Here is a 25081-nt window from a genome sequence, read left to right on the forward strand (position 1 = left end):
AGTTGCTCTAAAACTATGGTCCGTGAATGTGTCCAGAATATAGATTGAGAACAATTTTTCATAACGGTATTACACGTAGGCTGTATAAATAAAAAATGTATTCAGGTTGATTCCAAACAAGAGGGGTTTAACATCTGACTCATTTAGGATTGCATCAATGAAATTATAGTATTAATACGATCTTCTTCATGTAGAAGGCATTAAGACTAAAGGTGATAGTATTTGTGCTGATAATATCCAGATTAGTTATTCTTATTATCACTAATCAAATAGAGTGGGACAGTGAAATAATTCCATAAAAGCCATAATAATACAGCATACCGCTGCACACGCAGCAAAAGCTCTTTATTATTATTTAAAATACATGACATTCTTATACATGTAAAAGCATTTTTATCCTTTTAAATATCTGGACATTGTGGATTAAGGCACAAGATAAATAAAGTACATAGTAAGCACAGACCAGTTTGAAATGAGATAAGGAGCTCAACTCCAAACACACTTTTCATTTGATGGCTTACACAGTCACACATAGCGTTTTTTCAAAAGTAAAAAAAGTGGGGATGGTTTGACAGGAAACAGTAGGTTGTTGCAGTGAAGACATAAGACAACAGGCATACATGTTCCAACAACTATGTGCACATTTCATGTAATAACAAATGTAAGGTTATATACCTGTGTCAGTACATATATGACAGTTTCCCAACAACATTAACACTTGCAGTCTGATGTGTACTGTGATCTTGGTGAGCAAAAGCATTAGAAGCCTTGAACACAATGTGCATGCCGTAACGTGTACTAGGTAAAAGTGTATGAATGAAAACCTCAAAATTAAGACTGGTGTTTATTTATAACAGCCATGACTGACTACCCACATAGTACAGTGTATCTCTATCAACTGTTGAGTTTAGAGATCTGAAGACACCAATGTTTTGTTTAATAAAAGATGGAATTAAGTAAAATTAATTTATTCAATTACTCGCGCTAAAAGTATGATCCCTAAAAACACTTTAAAAACACAAAGTAGTGTGCAAACTTTCATACATATTTGGCTTAAAACCCACATACAGTTAGATGAAATACTTGTCTCTTTGGTGACTAATTTCAAATATACAGAGAATACAGGCTTGTATAAACTCCACAAGTTGCATGAGGAACATCAGAATTACATGGAATTTCAATTTATGACATTGGAAAGTTTGTTGAGAAGGTGGTCATTTTGACTAAGCGAAACACCTTTTTCTAATACTATTATAAACATTATTTTTAATCCGCTTCATTGTACATATTTACATGTTGTGTACTGTACATAGTCCTCCCTAAAAGAATAAGGCAATAAGTATGATGGAACTGCAATAGCAAGACAATATTGTTACAGTCCATAACATCATCTTCGAAGAAGGAACTCTCTTTTTTATATTTGCCTGTAGATAGCTTACACACTATGTACTACTTTTCCTCTTTTACACAGAATAACTCATTAAAGGGGTTGATAATGTTGCGACTGATGTGTTTAAATGAATATAAAACACTTTACAAAAGCAAGTAACGTAAATAATAATAATTATAGTAAACATAAAAATAAACTAAAACGCAATGTAACTGAATGGAAAGGCAGTTACCCTCTCTGTACATGTTTGGTAGCATTGCAAAGTAAAAGGAGACTTAGTATAGCACATTTCCCTGTCTTCTTCTGTCCACTGAAGAGCAGTGCCAGTCTCCTCACACGCCTCCTGGCCAGGACCTCCTCAATCTTGTCTGTCAGTTTGTATCTACAGCTGAGCAGGTTTCCTCAAACCATCTTCACTTAGCTCATACCTGACAGAAAATAATGATATCTCCAGTTAAGAGAAGAAGTGAAAACAAGTCATGTTTTTTCCAATACATTTTGTCCAATCATGGCAGACAGTATTGGGAGAAGAAAAACAAATCTAGCTTTGTTTAAAGTTATTTTTACTAACCATTGCGTCCAACCCTTAGCAATATCGTCAGAGGTCAAATCCACCAAAACCTGGCAAGGTGAAATTACACAAAAAGGTTAAGTGTAAGAAAAATGTTTATAGAGTAGGCGCAGACTTTGAGTTTACAGTAACAATAAGTAGTCTTCTGCACATGTATTATCTGAACCAGTAGGTGGAAGTAAGTAGGGGGAAATACAGAGAGTAGGAAAATAAAATAATAATAATAATAATAATAGGTGCCACAGAAATGAGAAAGATGACAACAAAATCAAAATAAATCCTGTCTATCTTACCTTCCCCAGCAGTCCCTTGTGTTTGGAGAGCAGATGTCCTCCGTTCTTCACGGCTACGTCCAGAGTCCTCCGGTGGAGCTCCACAATCGACACGTTAAACTCAAATCTACAAAGAAAACATCAGTAACACATACACGTTATCAAAAAAAAAAAAAGACAAACACAAAAAAAGTCAAATGAAATTGTATACTATGAAAACCGAGAAGGCTAAAAGCTGAGCTGCAACTGAGAATTCAATGAGAAGACCACCAATTTCTAAACCCCATGACTGTCCCTTACCCCATCTCCCATATTATGATATGTGTGCATCTATACTGAGGACTTAAAAGAGCAGTATTATCAGCTCACGTCTGATCATAAACTGGGTTGAGTGACTTCTTGTGTGTGTGAGTTTTCCTCCGGCCAGAGCGTCGTTTGTCGGGCAGCAGATACAGACGAACATAGGGGTCTGAGCCGCTCTCTGTGAACGATATCAGGTTCCTGAGGAGGGACAACCACAAACACCTCAAGACACCACTTTCACTCAGACTTAATCTTTTAAAACATTTGGTAAACCTACAATATCATTCATATTTATATTTTGTAGATGTATGTGCACTGTGTTGAGTGAATATTAAATGTTGACAGCGCAATTGGCAACATACAGTGAGTGGTGTACTTGTGTACCTGCAGGCGTGCAACACCACGACAAGCTTGTTCCTCTGAGAGCTGTGTCTCACTGTGAGCTGCACCTCTCCAAGGGGGAAATGACTGGGGCCTGAGCCACTGTGGGGAGTTAATCACACACACACACATTCATTCTAATTAATATTAAAGTCATTCAGAAACGATGAGCCTTTAAGGATCCATGTCTGTCCATTTCTGTCATGAGCATGCTGGAGGTGTTGTGCGAGATAGTGATAGGCATCCTTGGCCCCCTTACTTCTGCAGCTGACGCAACCTCTGCTGCAGCTCCTGTGTGGCGTAGGGGTTGGAGATGTCTGAGGCGATGCTAGGCGTGGGCTCCTTCCCAGCCAGGTACAGCTGGGAACCAGAGATGGCCAGGTTGGAGCTGCTTCGGCCAGCCTCGGCCAGACCTTTGCCCTGACTAAGACCCACTGCCCCTGGGCTGCCGAAGGAAGGCCCCACGTCCCCCCCACCCCGTCTGGGGAGGTCCTGGGAGGAGGCAGCCATGGAAGGAGGGAGATCCGAGACAGAGCGCGGGGGCTCGGAGACGGAGGTGCGTTGGGAGGGTACAGGGGTGCCGGTGCTGGCCTTGCGCACCTGGACTGAGGAGGGGGTCTGTTCGGACTTGGTAGCTTTCTCTAGACACAGCACCTGCGGTGGACATGGAGCAAAGCATGTGGTTAGTGAGGGGGAATCTGTCTGGAACCAGCTGACATGAGGAGAGCCCTGGTTTTGACTTAAAAGCCAGAACACATGACACCTACGTAGTTCAAAGTGCCATCTCTTATCGCTGTGTCAACGATGCGACGGTGCGAACCAATGAGGATGCTCCTTACCTTCAGTGCCATCTTCATCTTGAGAGTGCAGCTGGGCCCGGAGTTCTTCAGAGGGAAACGCTTGTTGACCGTCATCTCCTCCGCCTCCAGGAGTTCAGTGAGGGGCACCTTCAACGTCCCCAGCGAGCACTCGTGTTTCTCATCCTTCACCTGAGGACAGAAACAACAGCTGCTTACCACATGTCCGCTCACATAACAAGAAAAACCTGCCCTCAAAGAAAAAGAAAAAGAGTTGTGATGCACAACTTGAAATAAATCCCCCATGACACGTATATGAACACAAAACCACACATACAAAACTCAAAAACTAAGCTCAACTCAGACAGGCACCACAAAGTAGTCATTCAACGTTAAGACCAAACAGTTGGGAACAGAGTAAAGGTTGTCATACCTCCACCTCCAGCTCCTGGCTCTTGGGGTTGTGAATGAGGAAGGTGAAGGTCTCCTCCCACACTGGCTCATTAGTCTTGAACCGGGTCTAGAGCAAACCACAAGCTATCGGTTATTCATCCAAAGGACTTCATTTGAACCAATGGAACTTTTAAAGATATATTACACCAAATTTTGCATCAGCATTTTATTATCAGACTTCTTCTCAGATGTAGGGGAAGTAGAACATGTTTGAACCAACCTTGCTCTCGCAGGTTTTGTGGCCGACAGTGAACTGGACAAATGGACTGGGGTCGCTGCTCACTTTCTTACCAGACTGTGAAGAACATGATCAGATCAGAGACTCTAAACTGTATCCAATATTTCAATGCTGGATGTTTTACATTCTCTGTATGAATAAACTGATTACAGCCAGTATAAAGATATACCTTTATGAATACTATTTAAAATAAGCTGTAACTATAACAACTAATCGTACAATATTATGATCTGAATCAACGCATTACTAGTTGGTAATGTAAAAGATCTACAGACTATAACTAGTGTAATACAGAGTTAACTGGGTTCAAATGCATACAATTTAACATGCCCTGCTATTCAATTAAAACTGTCCATTTTAGGCAATGCTGGCAAAATGTGTCATTACAAATCACATCTGTACTCTCGTTTAAAATAAGGTTTATATATGCATATGTATCTAAAGCACAGCCCTATTACACCCAGGAATAAAATGGAGATTGTCAGAGGCGAGGTATTTCACAGAATTGATTTGTATTAATCGCTTTGAGTTATGCATTGATTATCTCAAATCAAAAATATCTTGCAAAGATTATTAGCAAGACAAGGTGCACAAAATGCAGTGTAATCAAACACAAATTAGTAGGTTTATGAGTCTGTTAATCACTGTATGGAAATCTGTACAAAACATGTACAGTATGCTGAAACAACTTGCAAGACATTCTGAGTGCTCCTGTGGCAACCCTCTTGGAATACATGGACAGGAAACAGTTGACTGAAACAGGGCAAAGCTGTCACATAGATGTTTGCCGTAAAGTGCATAACTTGTGTCCTTACACAACGGCCTACCACTTACTTGTATTGTTTCCAAACAATGCTCTGATTGTGACACTATTGTGTTTGTGTTTGTGTGTGGTCTCCCTCAGTGTTCTGACAAACCACATGTGTGCTTCGTTCTGTTACCTTGATGGCCTTATTGACAGAGGCCTTCTTCAACTGGTCATGGTTGAATTCTAATGGATTGCGCTTTAGGTTTTTCCCCAGGGGCAGGAGAGAGTGAACACACACCAGCAGCAGGTTATTAAGGGACAGGAGCATGCGAGGAAGAGGAAGAAGACCATGGGTACGATGTGAAGCCATGAGTCAATGAATACACCACCACCACCACCACCACCACCACCACCACCAGGAAACAGGCATGGAGACAAAAACACACATTAAAAGGTTAATGGAAATACCCAAATGAATCATGAAGATACTTGAAAGGGACCTTAATGAGTTGGAGAGACATACAGTAAGGAACATTCTGACATTGGGAAGCAGTCACGTACATGATACATGTATGGAGACGACAGTAAGAGAGTGAATGGAATGTTGGCTGATATGATGGGCATCTAGAATGGTTTGAATGGTAAACTGTGATATTCCAGTCTTTCTTGATAGATACAAGATATAAAATCCTCAAATACTTCTACATAGCTCAACAACAAATAGTATAACGTTTAAAAAAAATACATCTAATAAGCACAGTTCAAGGCTCACTCTGCAAAAATTGGTTCCAATTCCAGTATACTTTTAAGTGTTCCCTGTGTGCATTTTATGCACTTGTTTTATGTTTACTTTTGGGTTGATTACTGAACCATATATTTCACAACTGACTTTACTACTACTTTATTGTTATTATGTGTTCTCTGAACTAATCCTAACTAGGGAGTAATCCTAACAGGTGGCTGAGCGGTGAGGAAATCGGACTACCAATCATAAGGTTGCCGGACCTATTCCCGGTCGTGCCAAATTACATTGTGTCCTTGGGCAAGGCACTTCACCCTGCTTGCCTCGGGGGAATGTCCCTGTACTTACTGTAAGTCGCTCTGGATAAGAGCGTCTGCTAAATGTAAATGCAAATCCTCTTTGCCAGGTGACTTCACTTTCAAAAAACACTATAATGGTGGTTCTGGATATACACTAGATGTCTCAAACAACATTCAGAGGATTTATAACACCTGACAATTGGAAAGGTGGGAAAAGTCAACTCAGCCCTGTATCTATCGCGTGTGAACCATACCATAGATACAGTGTCCTAAAGATGCCCAATTTACTCAATGAAAACGACCAAGTGCGACTTGGTCTAGGTGTGACTGAACATCATAGGTGCATCAGGCATGAAAACATGCATGTAGGCCTGTGGCAGCCCCCTAACACTGGCTGGGAATGGAGTTGGAAGGAGGACAAGCAATCCAGTTAGACCCTAGTGAAAGGGACCAAGTTTGAACGTTTTTCAAATACTTTTTTCCTTCATATTGTACCCTATCTGAGAGAGTCACTGGTTGGACATGACATAATTGGTGAAATCAACGCAGTATTCACAGTTTTGACTTCTCCAGTTATGTTACGCTAGTGGTTACTGTACTAAAAGAAAGTAACGAAGGAAGAATGCCCTCTTTTCTATCAAGCAATATGCTCGTGTCCAGAAAGTCCCACAAATCACGTCTTAAGTCCAAGTCAACTTCATAATGTCAAAAGTCCACTCCATGCATTTCAGACAAATCAACATGATCTCTGGGAATTCCTGATTTTCTATTAGTTTTTGTTGCTAACAGGCATTTGCACACAGGAGTCACACTAGAACACTAGGATGCAATAGGCCAACAGACTCACAAATAGCGTCCTATAGAGTGAGGCGGTATTCTCACAAAAGACTAGGCCCGATGCCCGTCTCTCTTTCAAGTAGCCACAGCCCACGTTCCCCTCGAAGACACTCTTCAGGACAAGGAAACGGAGAGAAGGAAGGAAAGAAGAAGAAGCTGAAAAGAGACATGATTGAAGTCTGTCTGCTAGCTTGTGTGCTCTTTACATTAACAATATATAAGACTGGCTGTGAATAAAAGAGAGGAGGAGAGAACAGTTGTACAGAAGATTAAAGGTGAAGCCAGGACAATAACATGTCTCTCTTGAATCAGCCAATCGGAGGTAGAAATGTAAACACTTATCAAAGCAAGGTTCAAAGCAATACAGCAGATGGATTAGATGCTGGTTTATATGGTTTCCTTTTAGAAATTGAATTTCAAATACATTTCAATAAATGCATTAGTAATTTTTGTTTACATTATTGTCAAACTGCACCTTCAATGAAACTTAAACAGCTGAGAAGAGAAAAGCAAGTGCAAGACAGGGGTAGAGGGAGTGTGGTAAACTCATGTGTCTTAAAAAGGCTGACAAATTAGCTTGACTCGCGTTAAGTCAGAAAACTCCAAAAAACATTTTGGATCATATAATCTACATTGAGTTAAATAGGTTTTTACACCTCTAAGCATTATAATAATATTATTATTATGCGGACGTTATGCACTAGATAAGTAGATACTTCAATTATCCTTATGGCAGTGGAGTAGGCATGAGTTCAGCTAGGTTTCATAGCATTCAAGTTGTTGCAAGTTGTTGTTTGACAGAGACAAGTAATGAACAACAAATGTAAAACATGAGACCTTTTTTTGCTTTTTAACACAGCTATTTGTTCCGAGTTTAATTATTTTACAAAGGTCTCAAACGTAGTCTTACCGGAAGGCTCCTGGCTGAGTCCAGGAAGACCACCAGCAGAGCAGACGAGAGGCCGTCATTGGCCAGGCCTCGGTCAGCCTTGACACTGGACAACACCTGAAGGACAGGCAGAACAGTGCAGTGCTTACAGATATAGATACCATACTGTTTACTGATTAACTGTCAGTGGTCATAATCTGATAGGTAACACTGATACCTGATCCAGCTTGTCAGGAGTTGAGAGCACAGACAGCCACTCCATCCTCAAATGCAACTTCCCTGAAGCCACCTCCTCCAGAACAAACCACTAAAATGGAATGTACATCCAGCCAATGAGAGCATCCGGAATATAATAACATGATCATCTAGTTAGATCGATCGTGTCGTTACAGTAGGTGTCAATACCATGTTAGGGAGCATGGGCAATCCTTACCTCATCCACCTTCTGTTCTTTCTCAAGCTCTGAGATATCAATCATTAAACTGCAAAACAAAAACGGACTCAATGCTCAATCTGATGAATAAAGAGAACCAACAGAACACTATTACTATGCTATGGCTGGGAATTGAGTGATTGTGTGATCGATGAGAAGGATCTATTTATTTCAGTGGAGTGCGGTGGCCAGAGAATTTGGAGAGACTGGAGTAGTCATGCAGGGGCTGTACCTGCCCAGGAAGTCATCCTTGTCTGTGTCCTCGTCAAACAGCTCGATGTCCAGGTGGGGCCCTGAGTTATCATACACCAAAGCCTAAGGAGCACAATCAAACAGCCATTCATATACACCACACTGTCCACAGTTTAGTGTTTTAGCAGCCTGCAGTCCGCAATTTCTTTATTCTCCTAATTCAGCAATTTGAATATGATTCATCAATGTTTGGACAAAGTCTTTTACCTCAAATAATCATCAGAAGGTATCGAGGCCTGGTACTTTGCATTCACTGAAACGTTCTGGTTATGGACAGAAATCAGAAATACCTCGTAGACTTCATTCCACTTGGGGTTGACGTTCTCTTTGATGACCTTGCTCTGGAAGAGCTGTTTGCCAATCTGGATGATCCCATATGGGTCAGACTTGCCCTTGATCAGCCCTCCCAGGAACTTGTCCTTGCCAATCAGCTCCTGGGCCTCAAGGAAGTGAATCCTCAGGACGCCCTGTGATCAAGAGATAGAGGGGAGGCATTGTGAGTGTGTTGTGTTGTGTGTGTGTGTGTATCAGACAGAGAGAGAGATCCTGAAAATCAGTGTGACTACGGCAGTATTTGTGTTAGGGTGTGTATAGTTTGACTATGGGATGTTTGTGTGTGTGTGTGTGTGTGTGTGTGTGTGTGTGTGTGTCGGGTGGTGTTGGTTGTTCCATACCTTAGGAATAGGGAAGCGTAGCTGAGCCAGCTGGGAGTCTCCCACCAGAGGAATGGTGATACGGTTGGGCAGGACCAGGTAGCTGTTGATGATGTCCTGAATGAGGTTGTCACACAGACCACTGGTGGAGAAAGGGAGAGAGTGTAAGAGGGAGGGAGGGGAAGATGGCCACAAATAAGACAAAGGAGGTGAAAGAGTGTGAGGGAGAGCAAAAACAGAAAGAAAGTGGGAGGGTGAGGTGGAAGGAGGAAGATTGGGAGAGACTGGAGTAGTGTGTGTCAACATCAGTCCTCCATTAAAGCTGCCACTCAAAATGAGGGGCAATGTGCTGGAGGCTTGGATTCATGTAAAAGGGAAAATTGGTGGAACTGGAGCTCGGTTTACCATAATACTTGGAATTCTGTGCTTTCGGAAGTGGTTTACCAGTGACATAAAACATAATTTCAAGATTTCTGTACAGTTTTCCCTTTTATTCTGAGTATTATGGTATGTTTTCCTTAGATACGACCCTGACTCCTGCTCTGCAGCTGGCAGTGTCTGTCTGCTAAGCTCAGCCTTGGCACACCAACATTCTGGACAGTAACTCAAGCTCGTACAATATATATACACACAAGCTCTTGGTTTCCGCCAAGTAATCTCTACATGAACTGAATATCCTGTCATCACATTCATGTACAAGCCCCCCCCCACAACATCCATATTTACAAATCAACTAAAGGATATAATATCACTTTATGGTAAAGACATTATGATGTTGAGTACTGATGTTCACCACAAGAGGGAGCTAGGGTACCGCGCTAGTATTTTAGTGGATGTGATATTCTAGGGCGGACCAAGATACCCTTTGACACTGCCCTGAGGCCAGCTGTAAATGTTTCTCTTCTAATGGTTGGATAAGGAATGTAGAACGCTGAACTGATCCCAGACATGAGCTGAGGGCCACCTTCATCCTGGTGTCTGCTATTCTCTATCCAAACTGTTTATAACTGGGCAGATCTCCACGTATTTCCCCTCCCATTCTGTCCTTAAAAACCCAGAGTTTTTGACATAATATATTATGTCTATAAAAGGAGGTTGTTCGTTGTATTTGAAGAAAGAGCTTGTGGATCTAAAACACACAGCCTCCATATATTGGTATTCTGCCAAAGAATCACACGGTAAGTTCAGACCTTGACACCCACACAGTTAGGGGTGACCTCAGTTATCTAGGCTTGGCTGTGAAAGGCAAATCATGGGGGAGGTAACTGGAGACCCACATACATACATACATACATATATACACACACACACACACACACACACCATGCACGCACGAACACGAATGCGCTTGCACACAGACACACCCATGAACACGCGGATCTTTAAACAGGTAAATTGTTCAGGCTGAACGTGTATTCGGATGTTTCCTTCAAACTTGTGGAACCAGTCAAAGCTTAATTTCACAGAGAGGAGCCTAGACAGCACCACAACATGCTTGAGCTTTGAAAACAAACAACTCCAGGTTACAGACTGAACATGTTTTAGTTTAATTCCATTCAGGCCTGGGTATGAGTACTGCCAAATAACACATCTTGCTGACTGTCCATAAAATTAGATAACCAACTTTTCAAAGTCAAAGCTATTACCACAAAATCCTTATCCATGAAGGCCATAACATGGACCAGCCTACTACCCTTTCAGCTCTATAGCACAGTGCCATATTAAGAGTTTCCAAACAATCCCTGCTGAAATCGACACTACTTACGACCACACATAAAAAATATTCCACACATAATACAACAATCATAATTACAACACTGTCACAATCATGTTTCCATTAAACGACTTCACAAATACAGCAGTTTTAGTACCACATAATGAATAGTGAATGCAATGATTACAGCAGCCCAATGGCATGGGGCTTATTGCATGAAGGTTGTTTTTAGACAGTGTTTTACATGGTTATTTATAGAGAAAGCCATGAAACAACAGGCCTGCAGTGACTACTGGAACTATTACTGCCACTGCAACAGAGCTCCACCGCTTGACGAGTTCACCTTGTGTTGAATGTTCTAAATGTTTTCTGCAGAAATAGAATCATAGAAACAATATGCTTGTAGTAGAATGTCACATATTAACAGTACCTTATGACTATGAGGAGAGAGGAGTGGCTCCGTATGATAGAACGCGTTAGCATTTGAATTCTCCCGGGTTAATAAACACTGCATGTTTGTGTCAATGTTTGGCATGCAACTGTAAGGAGTGTGGACTAGGAACGTCAGATGTGAAATTGTAAATATGGCATTACAGCCAGGATTCAATAGTGGGCCTGATAGAGTCCAGTCCTGTCCACATGGTACAGACATGCTGGCTGGGGCCTGCTAAAGCATGACCTCATGTCTAATGAGACCTCATCCTGACTGTACTGTGGGACTGTCTGGGACTCACAATACTCAGCGATACACAGCAATAGACAGCAAGCATAATAGCGAGAGAGGAAGAGGGAGCAAGAGCATAAAAGGGAGAGAGAGACGAGACAGTGTGGCGTCATGTCCCACGCACGCACACACCTGCACATGCTCATGTTATCATGAACACGGACAAACAAACAGTATTTCAAACAGACACACACATGCCTGCTTTCCCATACACCCCCCTCCCCCCCTCCCTCAAACTATGGGCTCTATCACCTGGCCCTCCACAATAGAGCCCTGGTGTTGACTGCTCCCTGGTGTTTGTGCTACAGCAGGCCTGTCGTCACTGAAGGGACAGAGCTGTTCTCAACACAAGAGCAAACACTGATCCAACAGTCTAAACTCTGTAAGGCTTTTTCCTGCTACAATAACAAACAAATAAACGACCCAACCCCCCTCTGATTATTGATCCAAGGAAACAATAAATAGTCCCAGGACCACGACTACAACCTCAACCTTTAAGGATTTTGTTCTAAGGCTCCATTATGCAGTCTTTTATTTGTGTTTTGCAGACACCATCTCAATTTATGCTCAGCACAACACTAGAACTATTCAGCTAGGTTTGGCACAGTGGGGTTCCAACAGTGTTTTCTAGTGATGGTAGGAGAGAGAGAGACAGAGAGACACAGAGACACAGACAGAGACAGAGAGAGAGGGGGGGGGAAGAGAGTTGGGTGTGGTATAAAGTGATAAGAGACCCTGATGTGATCAAGAAGAGACTTGTTTACAACAGCACTGGTCACTTACTTCAACCCTGGAATGTCCAGCAGGTTTGTGAGGCCTGTCCAATTGATGTCCAGCAACTGATAAAAAAAATAAAAAATAAACAAAAAATAAAACTTTACTTGAAGGGGAAAAACAGGCACACAAATGTAAATAAGACCAGATGATCTTAGGAATTGGGTTGAATGCAGTGGTATTCAACACAACAAGCACTCTATTTCAACTTTTTTGTCTCTCCTCTAATCTTGGGCATATTAACATCAATACAGAGCATCCATACATTTTGCAGTACAGCACATACAGCAGGTAACAGAATGTACACAGAGTAATCACTTTCTTTATTTGATCCTTCAGTGGGTCTGAGGTATGTGCATACAATTGGGCTTTCCACACGAGTGTGCTGGTGACATCACTGCATGATTCAGCATAGGTCTTTTAAGGCTAATCAACTTCCCCAGATGATAATCAGTGAGACCGGCTGATATTGTTAGTTCTTCGCAGATGGGAAGCGAATGTAATGCTGACATGTGCTCTGCCTTCCTGTAGTGTCTGGACTTGATGCATTATCCTCCATTAAAGAATGGTCCTACAGTATGGCTACTATCAAAGCAAATTGATAAGCTTCACGATCGTTTATCGGAAGGGTACCCTCAGTACTGAGGATGTCCAGTCACCTACGGTCAAACACATCATCTTCCATCACATCTTACTGCCTGCTACAGTACTACTGCAGAACAATGGCTTATATTTGCCATTTGGTGTGGTCATACCCAGTGTGAATTATACAATGAGGGAGGGTCAAACTTCTTCTCCAGGGCGTGAATCGACCCCCCCCCTGACCTGTTGTTTTTACCTCTTTGGGGGGGGGTTCCAAGTCTTAATTAGGGGGGGTCAGACCCCCCCCCAAACCCCCCTGTAATTCGCACCCTGGTCATACCTGACCATGAGTTCTGTGCTCAGGCCCTGCAATGATAGTAACATAGCAACACAGCATAAACACAAAGCATGACAAACATCTGGAGTCCTTGAGCAATGGGTAGAGACCAGACAGACGCGGGACAGGCCCACAGAATCAGGAATGACTTCCCGAGTGAAGAATGCTGTGCCGTGACTTGTAGTCATTAGAACATTAAACCAGTGGCCAGGCTAGCTATGTCACTTGTCTAGCTAGTCATGTTGGTAGGGTAGGAACACTGTCGTGGCTATACTCGCTCCTATGCTAGGAGTCCTGCCCAGTGAATCATGGAATCCTGCCACTCCCAAACAACATTACCAAGGCACTGCAGAGTTCAGGTTACAGCAGAAGTTGAACCCCTTTGACATTACCAGTTAAGTACAACACAATGTTACTATATGTGTCAACTTTGAGTTATGACAACGTATGATAGTAGTAAATTCAATTGAACAATTGAACACTTTTGGTTACATTCTCAGCTTCACTGCTGTGACGTTCTGCAAGACAGCTCTTTGTGTTTGACCACTGAGTACGTGGGAAAATCTGTTTAGAGGCCTAACTCAACTTTTGCCATTTAAGGAGTGCAATAACTGTTTGGCTAGTTGTCAAGGCAACAAACTATGTGCGCCAAACTTGAGATGTAATGTCATCATGTGTCAGAGTAAAGCGGGTATTCTGTGTGTGTGTTTTTGTGTGTGTTGTGTGTGAAAGTTTGTGTGTTTTGCCACCATTTTAACACGGTTGGTGGATTGTATTTGACTATCTTCACGTCAGCTGGTCCGGACAAGAAAGTCTCTAAAAATCCTGAGAAAAGTTTAAGCTGCTTAAACTGTCAGCATTATGCAAACTGACTGAAAATGTAGTGCAATCAGACACCAATTACTGCTACGGCTTAAAGCACAAGTCGAAAGAATGTCAGTGCCCAATGCAGTAAACATATTTTTCTTCCGTTCGGAATGGTCTCAAATGACCCTCAACATGGTTTGAAACATTCAAAATGACACATGATGTCTGCCCGCCTACAGATTCTTTGGTTATTTATTTCCATAGTGTTTTCCCCTCTGTGGTTTTGACTACAGTGCAACATAGCCTTGAGTCAGTAGCAGAGGCTGGCATGCTACAACAAGCACAGTCAGAGCTGTTAGCCAGCTGCTGCGGTGGCTTTGCTCTAGCCAGGCGGGTCTGTGGAGAGGAGGGCGTAGTAGCACTGTCTTCCTCAGAGCACACCACTAGATCACAACAAAAAGATCACCATGCAATATGTTCTGGACACACTATCCTCTCCACAGCTGTAGGTGGTGACACACCTACAGCTATCAGGCAATGGACATCAGTCTTGTGCATCCCTGGTTTGCAATGCCTTTTAGTTATCCATCAGCTTTTACGGGCAATCAGCTCGGCTTAGAGACAGTCCTTCCAACAACTTGAACATCTAAAAGACCAAGGTCGTCTGCAACTGTTCTAGTTTATTTGTTTTGTTTAACTACTAGGACAGTGAGGGGTTGACTAGGGCCTTGTACAGATTATTTAGCTTCACTAGACTGGTGATTCTACAGCTCACAAACCATCATTACATAAACACCCCAACCCTGACTGATTATATTTGATTGAGCCCAGTTTGGTCGTTTTAAGTCACAATGGCCTTGTTATAAGAACAGATCTACAGTTTGTCTGAATAATATACTGTGACTTCTGACGTGTTATAAGACCACAGAGCAGCATGAGCGCTGCATGAGGACCTTAATACAAGGTGTGGGTGGAAAGACCAGTAACGCCTCCTGATAATGATGCTGCAGCACTCTCATTTAAGCCACAACCGTCTGATGGAAAGCCTCTTCCAGTCCTCACTGGGACAAAAATAGGAGTAATGTTCTACAAAAAGACGCATGCTATTTCATAAGTCTGAAGAGAAGTCTTGTCTGGTTCTAAAAATAAATGACTTGAAAGTAACATCATCCTCAACACAGAGCTTTACAAGTAGTCAATGACATTCCGAGTATATACATTTTTTGTTGAGAATGTCACGAGGGTAGCTACAATTTTTCTGTCCTAGCCACCAAAGAGAACGGGTCCTTTTTGTGTCACGGTACATTTTCCTTTGACATCTCATATCGTCTCCTGAATCTGGAAGGCGTGTCAGACGCAGAGGAAGGGGACAGTCAAAAACGGAATGATAATGACTTAGGAACCACAAGATCTCAAGATCACAGTCCAACACGATGACTCACATCTAACTGGTGACCGCAAATCTCAGAGTGTCCTGCACGTATACCAGCTTTGACTCACTTCAAAAAAATGAAACTTGTAAACAGCATTTTTTTTTTAAACTTAAATTTCTCTCAGAAACATCGATATTGTGACTCCCACCAGGTGCCGGTACTCACAGGCTTCTGCAGAAAGAAGACCGACAGCGCTCCAATCAGCGGCATGTCCCCTAGAAGAGGCTCCATGACGACACGCAGCGTCCCCTGAAGCTGAGGGGGGAACACATGGAGAACATGGCCACTCAGTGGGTCAGTACAGCGAGGCTGTCAGGTGGCAGACAATCACAACATTCCACCCTATTGTGTTGCGTTAAAGAATGTCATCGTTCATGATGGTGAAGATAGTTTTGTTTTGGTGCTTTAGTTTTGGTTTTGTCTAGGCCAACATATTTACTGCAAATACGGTGGATTCATATGTATTTACAACGACAGTGTCTGACACTTCATTGTAACTCACATAAACCAAAAAAATCGGTTTGATATGACATGTGTGGAAACTAATTGTCATGACTTGTATTTGATTGAGGTCCACTTGAAAGTTAAAAATACGGCAAAGAATTTCCTCAGGAAATACCTTCCAAATCAGACCTTTTATCTACAGTTAACGTGACTATCTGTCCCGAGCCATACAGCATGACAAGAAGAGCAACTACAGTCCTAAATCTGAACAAACTTGGGCAAATGTTTGCTCCGGGTTTTTATCTGGGCCTTCTGAAGGTGATCTCTGAACAGCAAATATGGCAGTGCTTTGCCTTGACCCTGTCCTGTGTCTGGACTCTGCCACCTTCAAGGTAATCAGTGACGTGTCAACATACTGCATGTGGTATATCTTCGGTTGCATTTACATAAACAAATATGGAGGTTGTGGCCTTAAATGCAGAGCAGGCTACTTTACATCCACCACCCGCTGTGTCACTTGTTGCGTGTCATGTGTACAACCCTCTCGTACCTGTATGCTCTTTATGCCAGCGCGGCAGTAGTATTTTTTGATGTCCACATCTATTTCTGTATTCCCGACAAAGCTGAAATTACAAGGTAGTATGTAGTAATGTCAAAAAGTCACAAATACTTGAGTGGTCAAGAGAGTAGTCAACCTTATCCAAATGGACTGTACCTTATCTGCAGGTCCATGATGATCTGACGTTTGTCCACGTTCTCACTGTACACCTTCACCCCGTTTACTCTTAAAGGCTATAGGAGAAGGCAGAGAGGAGGACATCAGGGAGTTATCATGGACTGGAGATATGTGCTGGTGGCATGTTATGACATGAGAAAATGCATGTATGTGTTGTTTAAGAAACCTACAGTACATCCACACAGGTCAAAAAAGCCCTACCATTTTAAATACAGTTCACTGTTAGAAACACAAGATGGCTGTCAGTCACGTTGAGCCCATTGCCTCTTAGTGAAGCCATGTCGGCAGCCCTCTTACCTTGTCCCCCATGTCTATCTTGGTGAAGCTGAAGGTGCTAAGGTGAGGGTTAGCCCCCTTCACTGCCGGCTCGATGGTCTCCCGGAAAAGCTTGTCCACAAACTGACAGATGTACGGCCACATCTGCTTCACCGTCTGAGAGGAGATAAGAGGGGAAACTCCAAAATCAATAGAGGTAATGGCATTCATTTTGATTTATTTAACACTAGGTACCTTCTCAGCAGTTGGAGTAATGAACATGGTCCTTGGAGCAGTGCAGGACGTACACTAAACAGTTGAAACCTAAAATGTGATTCTCCTCTTTAATGTTGTCAGATATGGCATTTGCATTTCCTTCAATGTGACACTGACTTCTGGTTGATTTAACAAACAGAGAAATATGATGAGATGCGGTAACAAAAGATGCATTGGAGTAAGCAGATAGGAATGTCCTGGTGCCTTCTCCTTCCCTGCCTGTTGTATTCCCTGTATAGGTGTGGTTCTGCTATATGACACCAAGGCTTCAGATATTAAAGTCACACTCAGTGGCCCCTTATGATGTGCATTTGTTTCTCTAGGATTATCACAGGGATAATAGTATGGTACAGTTTGTGTGGCTTTGCCTCGTGACACAGAACATTAAACGTAGCAAAGTAACTCGGGTAAGAACTAAAGCCCAACACAGCCACTGTTCGTCCTCTCTTCTCCCATCTCCTCTGTTACATCTCTGTTAACCCCATGAGCCGGATCCTTCAGTTGGTCTGATAGTTACTGGATCATTCTCCCCTCAGGGGAGGCTGGTACTGGAACAGGAGGTAGCCCCGCTCCAGATACACTGCCTATTTATAGCCTCAGTCTGATAGCTAATGCTAATACTGACTAGCACATGTGGAGAAGGGTAGAAGAAGGTGCTGTGAAGAAAGAGAGTGGTTGGTACAGGGAGGGATAATGGAGGGAGGGGAAAGAGGAAAGAATAAAGGGAGGGATGAAGGTAAACAGTAATTTAATACCTTGTTGAGCCATTCCACTCTCTCGACGTCTGGGAAATGGACCTGCAATAATGGAGAATGATATTGATTAATACAGGTGGTAATGAGTAAAGCTTTGGAAAATGGTTCAAATCCTTCTATATCATTCTACAGTAAAGATGCAGTAAAGACAGGCACTAGACCCAAAAATGTCATTCTCAAGAACACAATGGCACGATAACAATAAAGATTTAAAACCTGGAGTATGACCATATGACCATATGAACATAGACTATGGAGTAGCATCCATAGTCTATGGGAACTAGCAATAGTTCCACAAAACTGACCCAATCCTTTTAATTTGTTCAGTACAGTATTATTTATCCATCCAGCATTGACAACTATCTGTGGGAGCCAACCGAAGCTGTTAACCACCAGTCCAAACATTACAAGAGCTCCTGGGAACATTGATATACAGTACAGCCCACACACAACCATCCAGCTGACTCAGCCAAGTCAGCCTTTTCACCCATCGCCAAGCAACCACATCAACATAAAAACAGACTGTAAATTCATCCTTCCTCCAGTCATTTAGATTATTTTTGATCTTCAGTACAGTGATTGAACCATCCACGTACAGTCGTTGTTGCCCATCCAGGCATGTCAAATCATGAACGGCCTCGTTCAACACAACAGAATAGCAGCCTTATCAGAAACCTCCAGAACGGGTCTATCTGCTGGGGAGAGAGGAGCGCGGGGAGGGTGACAATGACAGGTCTCAGGCTGGAGGAAAAGTGCTGATTCCACTGGGTGGATTCAAGGACTTGATCAGCCTGACGGCCTGGGAGCTGCAGCTGCATCACGGCTGTTTGGGGCTGCTGGGAGAGGACGAGTGTGACAGAGAGGCATTAGTCCGTTACGTAACATTCAGACGGCGCTCGCACAGCCAGCTCACTGCTTCCTATACTGATTCATATGGATATGCAAACACATAGATTAGTACAGTACAGTACCTGTGTATTATCATGACATGCAGTACACATGTGTTTGTTCACAAGTTAGGGCACTCAGTATACTGCATACCAGCAGGCAGTGCATTATACCAGCAGGCAGTGCATTACACCAGCAGGCAGTGCATTACACCAGCAGGCAGTGCATTACACCAGCAGGCAGTGCATTCCTGTTGTAATCCTAAAAAACACTGATTACCTTCTTTTTATGGATTAAATAATTAATTTCAAGTAGCTGGGATACTTTAGTCAAACTGCCATGGTTATAATGTCAAAGCATAAACTGTTACTGTTCACATAGGGCTGAAATCAGACTTTTGCCCCAGTGATAATTTCTTTTATGTGGCATACAGTCACATCTTCTGTCCAAAACGACTTCTTTAGGAGCCCACATAGTATGCAGGGGCCACAATGGAAGGAAACAGAAATTTGGTAGCTGATCCTTTAGTGAAACATGAACCCACTTTCCTCTCCTTTTAAGGTTGGCTGCTGACAAACAATAGACCTAGTTTGTTCAGGCTGCCCTTCTTAAAAGAGAGAGAGAGAGGGGAGAGAGAGAGAGAGAGAGAGAGAGAGAGAGAGAGAGAGAGAGAGAGAGAGAGAGAGAGAGAGAGAGAGAGAGAGAGAGAGAGAGAGAGAGAGAGAGAGAGAGAGAGAGAGAGAGAGAGAGAGAGAGAGAGAGAGAGAGAGAGAGAGAGAGAGAGAGAGAGAGAAAGAGAATCAGGAGAGGCAGAGAATGAGACAGAGAGACACAGGCAGGAAAAAAAATAAAAAGAAAGAGAGAGGGAGGGAGAGCATGAAAGAGATAGAGATGGGACCACTGAAAGAGAGACACAAAATAGAGAGGGGGAGGATCTTGTGTCTCTCAGAAGCACCGTGGAAAAGCAGAAAGATTCAGCAGTAATTCCTGACGGAAGGAAAGCCAGGAGGCTCTGACTCACTGTTGTGCTATTTCCTGGTTTAGTCTACCAGTAAAATATGTTTTCCAACCATTTGCTGTGCCACTGACAACACACGAGAGAACAACACAACTAAGAAGCCTATGTAGACTGTGACTCACACAATGACACCAGTACAGTAACAAAGCTAACATCGATACAGATTAGCAGACAGAGGGCCCATCGGTTTAGTCCATTATGGAAATCAGTCTGATTCACTGCAGAGAGGCCTATCAGTGCAGAGAAAGTAAAATCTCTATCATTGCAGTTTATTCTGGAGTCCCAGTTCATGCAACAGATGTTTGTCAATTCCAGCTAGGGCAGTCGGCTAGGGGTAACCTCACTCCAATCACATATTATGCACACTTTCACACACACGCTTATGTCAGATCTAATCTGTATCAGCAGGCTATGTAACAGAAGCAATTTGTTAATTTGACTGAAGCCCAAATCCAACTGTCAATAAGGACCCATTGAGTTTGCTCTAGTGAGTCTCCTTCTCATCTTGCACCTGATATACTAGGCTAACTAACTCAGATTTTGTTTCAATAATCAATCTCACTGATTCAAAAGTCAAAATGCAGTTTCTGGGTCAGAAGCCCGCTCCTGTCCAAACAAGCAGGTCAAAAGTGAATGCTACCTGGACTTAAATGTGCACAATCAGCTGTAACTTGGACTGTGGCTAAACAGTGAGTCCAGATAGTAGTGTTGTGTCAACACGGAGGGCAAGACAAAGTAAATCACAGGACAGTTGTCCTCACCTAAATTTAGGCCTTTAGGGTTGAGTGGGGGATGGTGAGGCGGGGTGACACTTTCTTATACAGGAAACCTGAGTCAACCACTGTGGCAGTGTCAAATCACACCCATGAGCCTCTTAGGACCACCATTTGGGTACAACTTTTACAAGTGTTTTATTTACATTTTACACTGCTCCTTGAGCTGTGCTTTAAGCTGTTACTATTATAACCGCAAGCCACAATTATGGTAGACATAGTGTTTGGTAAAAATTGTGAAAAGCATTTGTAAATTATGTTAAATCTCACCCACTGTGCTAGTATTTAGTTGGTTGGTTGCTCAGCTAGATACAGTGTTTAGCCAATATTGGCCTGTGTTGATTCTACTAGGCATGTGGTTGAGTATGTATTACACACCTGCTGCAGTGTCATGGCTTTGAGAATGTACATGTCAGCACGACCCTGCTCGATCGCTCACACACACAAACACACACGCGTAGACGTCTTTCGATCCCTCACACATCACAGTTGATGTCACGATAGGGCGACTATCCCAGTCACAGACAGACATATCTTTCCCCTTCAGACACACTGTCAAGGAAGTCTCATTGAAATAACACACTAGAGGCACCGGAAGATGAATGACTCTGAGGAACCGTGAAGTAGCTAGCAGGCCTGCTGCTCCCAGAGCACATTTAAAGCAGTTGGGAGCAGCAGTGCAATGCACCCTCGTTTCCTTCCCCCACTCTCTGGACTGCCCCACCCTTTGGCACATCAAAAGACAAAGCCCCACCCTTGCCAAGTCACCAGTCAAAGAAGGAGGGGCGGATAGGCAGTAGGAGGTAGAGGGTAAACTATTCTAAGTCATGACAATTCCTCCATAGAACACAGTATGGCAAAATAATACAATATTATGATACGTTTGATGTAATACATACAGATATACAAAAAGGGTGTGCTCTGTATGCAAACTAAACCACAAGTAGCACTGAACATTCTTGGCTCAGTAGGCTGGTTGAGTTATACACCACACTGAAAGCCCTCATTCCAGACATATTTGCTGGGAGAGAAAGTCTAGAAGGGTCTCTGACTCTAAACCAATGCCTGCCTTGATCCACTGGAGCTTTGTCTGACCTGTGGACGGCACAGCACAGTCATGTCCACCCAGTGGTCATTGATAACTGCATTACATGTCTTATATGTACGGGTGGCCCTCTATGAAGAACAACTCAGGTGATAGTCGTTCTTGTTGAACTGATTGCCATGTAGGCTGACGAGGTGTAAAAGTAGGTTGTCTGAACTTGTCGTGACTTAAGAATGTCAAAACTCGTCAGTGCTTTAATTTGGGGCTATTAGCTGGCAACAAATACTTACATAAAATGATCAGATTAAACATGAATACTATCCCCATTTTCCTCTTCACAAAAACTAAATAAATACCAGAGATGTATGGTTATGAAAAATGTTATTTTGGAATGTTTCTGAGCGTGTCTACATTAGAAACACATGGCCCCATGAAAAGTGACAGCAGGGCATGAGTGGAGCGTTACAATACTCCCATGTTGACAGGACAACCCTAGAACACTGCTGATGCGTAATCAGAGGCGGAGCATCTGACAGCCAGCCAGGGGCCAGGTATACCAAGCCCATGTAGCCTCATGTAAACCAGGCCAGACTTAAACCCAACTTGAGAAGCATGGTGTTCTACATAGAGAACTACACTAATTGTGGTCTAGTTCTTAACACTACATGAACTGTGTGCCTGTTAACACACCAAAAAAAAACATTTACATTTTGTGAACTATGCTATTCTATTTTGTTATGACTAGCAGATACGTAATACAAGTCTGTAAACCAGACCATCCACCATACTGATGGCTACTGAAATGAAACATGCAAGTCAGTATTAAGCCTTTCACAGCAAGCGCATTACATGTCTGTTAGCCTGTGAGGCTGTGACACACAGAATCTTCCTTCAGAAGGTACCCCTGACAGGGTTACAATCCAGAAGTATGAATAACCTTGAAACTGGAAGGATAGTGATGGTAATCTGCTGAACAACATAACTCAACCACCTACTGACTAAGAGGACATGCCATGTAACAAAGACTGGAAAGTAGAGATAATCAAAGGTCACTCAAACGAGCACTCAGGTACTGTACCTACTATGGAGTCTCTCATGCCAATGTGCAAATGTGTTAAGTTGATTGCTAGACCTAGTCAACAACTCCAGATGATCAACTAAGGATTCGGTATAACAGGCATTGTTCCGAGTATGAAAATAAAGGTGTGAGTGGATCATGTAACCGAGGGGTGGCTACTACAGCATATCCCCTGTCATAACAGCAGCTCTGAGCCTAACATGTAGGGCCTAATATAACCTCAGAGGAAAATAGAGACGAGTCTCATTGGTTTAGTCACAGGAACTATGCACACCTTTGCGTTGTAAATAATAGCCCTGACAAAACATAAACATTTGCACTTTAATCACAATGAGCTTTCACATGAGTCTTTCTGGAAGGCCAGATGGAAGGAGTTTGCTCATAAGACAATATTTCATTTGGGTCCATATGGGCAGACAAGCTCAGTGAAGCACAGCTTAAGTATTGGGATTTCTGTAACCACGTTTTTGTTACAACTGCATAGCCTGGATGAACTGTGGACTGCTATTGACACCACTCTGAAGACCTTTCCACAGTTTGGACATGATATGACACTGTGTCTTCAATTCCTGTTGTTTTTAAGGGGGAAATAGCCAGTTGACTGAAAAGCCTAGGTTGGTAATATCATTTTCTGCTGGTCAACGGCAATTCAGTTTTACTTGTCTGATGACTGAGTTAAAGTCATCTAATAGTAGGCTACACATGCATACGTTTTGAACAATGGGAAACTTATGAAATCAGGAAATTAAACAGTGTTGATCTGATGAGGCACAATAGCTGTTACATAAATCTTTTAAGGTCAGCATAAATTAATATCAGATCTAACCTATGAGACGAAGGAGACTGAGAACATGGCATGAGTTACTAGGAATGTAGAAATAGTCGTTTCTAAAAGCTCCTAAATGCCATATGAACAATGCACTCTAAACAGTTGGGTTAATAGTTGCAGTTGAGCCAGGATACTGATACAGTTGCGCACAACGTGACGACGACTAAATTGAACTTACCCAGGGTGGCAACTCGGAAGTAGGCAAACTTTGCCTCACTGTTTTCTCTTCATGCACCAAAAACGCCAAGGCTCGGTTAAGTCTTGTGCTCTTATTTCCATGGTGTCTTCTGTACCAGAAAAAAGTGGCAAGTCCAACAAGAATCCAACTAAAGCTGAACTCAAAATATCCCAAAACATAAATGGGAAAAATAACGATGAAAGTCTTTGCAAATTTCATCAACATCTGGGTGACATCCGTAATGGCTGTTTGTGGCTCATCATCGGGATCCACCGGAGTGATTGGGTTTGTATTGGTGCCATTTGGACTGTTGGGTTTATCCGGTCCATTTTCCTTGACCTGCCCTGCGGAACCTGTCAGATTGGACCCTGCATCTTGCACTCCACTGTTACTCATTTCCACTCTACAAAATAAGTTAAAACATGTTTAGAACGGTATCATACACAACACTAGCGTTACACAAAGGGTTGGTACAATAAACATGATACATTGTTTTTTTCTCAACCGTTAAGTAAGCGGACGGTGAGTACAGTCCAGGTGATACATTGAGTTCTGAGAGCGCGGCTCAGTAGGCAGATCTGTCAATCTGCTCAAACAGTACAGTTGGTTTACGGAGGTTTTACACAGGACCAGAAATCTGTACCGGTTTCATCTAACTTAATTTAGTCGTGGTAGGACTGTACCCAGTACTTGTTTATACAGTAAACACTTAACCGACTCACCTTTTTTGTCTGCGACATTCATAGGCTGTAATACTGAATTCAGAATTCCAGACCCGTGGAGTGCATGGCGTCTTTCGACCAGTTTCCAGCTCTACTTAATCCCTTTACCACATCCTGCCTTCGCTCGGTGTGGCTTTCGGTCCTACACGCACTTCGTTCAGTCTATTGGCTCAACCCACTTCTCGTTTTTCTAGCAGGAAACTGTCATTATCAGGATAGGTCAAACTCATGAGCGGGGGTTTTTCAAAATGTATTTCCATGCGCCATCTCGTGGTTAATGAAATTAATCCAAAATACTAAGACGTACAAGTAGCCTACAATAAAACAGAAGTAAAACAACATAATACTACAATATCTATTTAAGTCAAGCTGTGCAGTAATAGGCCTACATTACAAACATAATCGAACAAAATACAAAACACTTTTTTTTAAGGATGTAAAGAACTTTCAGTGAC

At 42.6% G+C, this 25081-nt stretch overlaps 1 protein-coding gene across 4 annotated transcripts; it reads right to left on the reverse strand.

Moving 5' to 3' along the window:
* Window positions 1-311: 311 nt before the first annotated feature.
* esyt2a (extended synaptotagmin-like protein 2a) lies at window positions 312-24781 on the reverse strand. 4 transcript variants are annotated; one of them, XM_084706663.1, is made up of 25 exons: window positions 24627-24781; window positions 23905-24307; window positions 18096-18137; window positions 17107-17241; window positions 16789-16865; window positions 16624-16696; window positions 15795-15884; window positions 12480-12535; window positions 9280-9400; window positions 8896-9072; window positions 8586-8668; window positions 8354-8402; window positions 8138-8227; window positions 7942-8037; window positions 7042-7143; window positions 5347-5409; window positions 4388-4462; window positions 4148-4234; window positions 3757-3906; window positions 3177-3571; window positions 2921-3019; window positions 2603-2734; window positions 2255-2360; window positions 1962-2011; window positions 312-1818 (listed from the first exon to the last, which is right to left on the reverse strand). In XM_084706663.1, exons 2-25 carry the CDS (start codon window positions 24298-24300, stop codon window positions 1773-1775), a joined length of 2790 nt encoding a protein of 929 aa, XP_084562789.1. In that variant the 5' UTR covers window positions 24301-24307; window positions 24627-24781; the 3' UTR covers window positions 312-1772. The 4 variants fall into 4 exon arrangements, with proteins under 4 accessions (XP_084562789.1, XP_084562791.1, XP_084562790.1 ...); XM_084706665.1 differs by lacking the exon at window positions 7042-7143; XM_084706664.1 differs by lacking the exon at window positions 5347-5409.
* Window positions 24782-25081: the final 300 nt, after the last annotated feature.

The sequence above is a fragment of the Hypomesus nipponensis genome, chromosome 10 (genome assembly GCF_054491055.1).
Source record: "Hypomesus nipponensis isolate SF chromosome 10, ASM5449105v1, whole genome shotgun sequence".
NCBI lineage: Eukaryota > Metazoa > Chordata > Actinopteri > Osmeriformes > Osmeridae > Hypomesus > Hypomesus nipponensis.

Excerpts from the sequence above, each read along its gene's own strand:
- esyt2a (XM_084706663.1), bottom strand. The coding sequence starts at position 24,300 with ATGAGTAACAGTGGAGTGCAAGATGCAGGGTCCAATCTGACAGGTTCC. Across the intron at positions 15,885-16,623 it reads CTGGCATAAAGAGCATACAG|CTTCAGGGGACGCTGCGTGT; the intron begins GTACGAGAGGGT and ends TTCCCCCCTCAG. Across the intron at positions 1,819-1,961 it reads GCTAAGGGTTGGACGCAATG|GTATGAGCTAAGTGAAGATG; the intron begins GTTAGTAAAAAT and ends ATTTTCTGTCAG.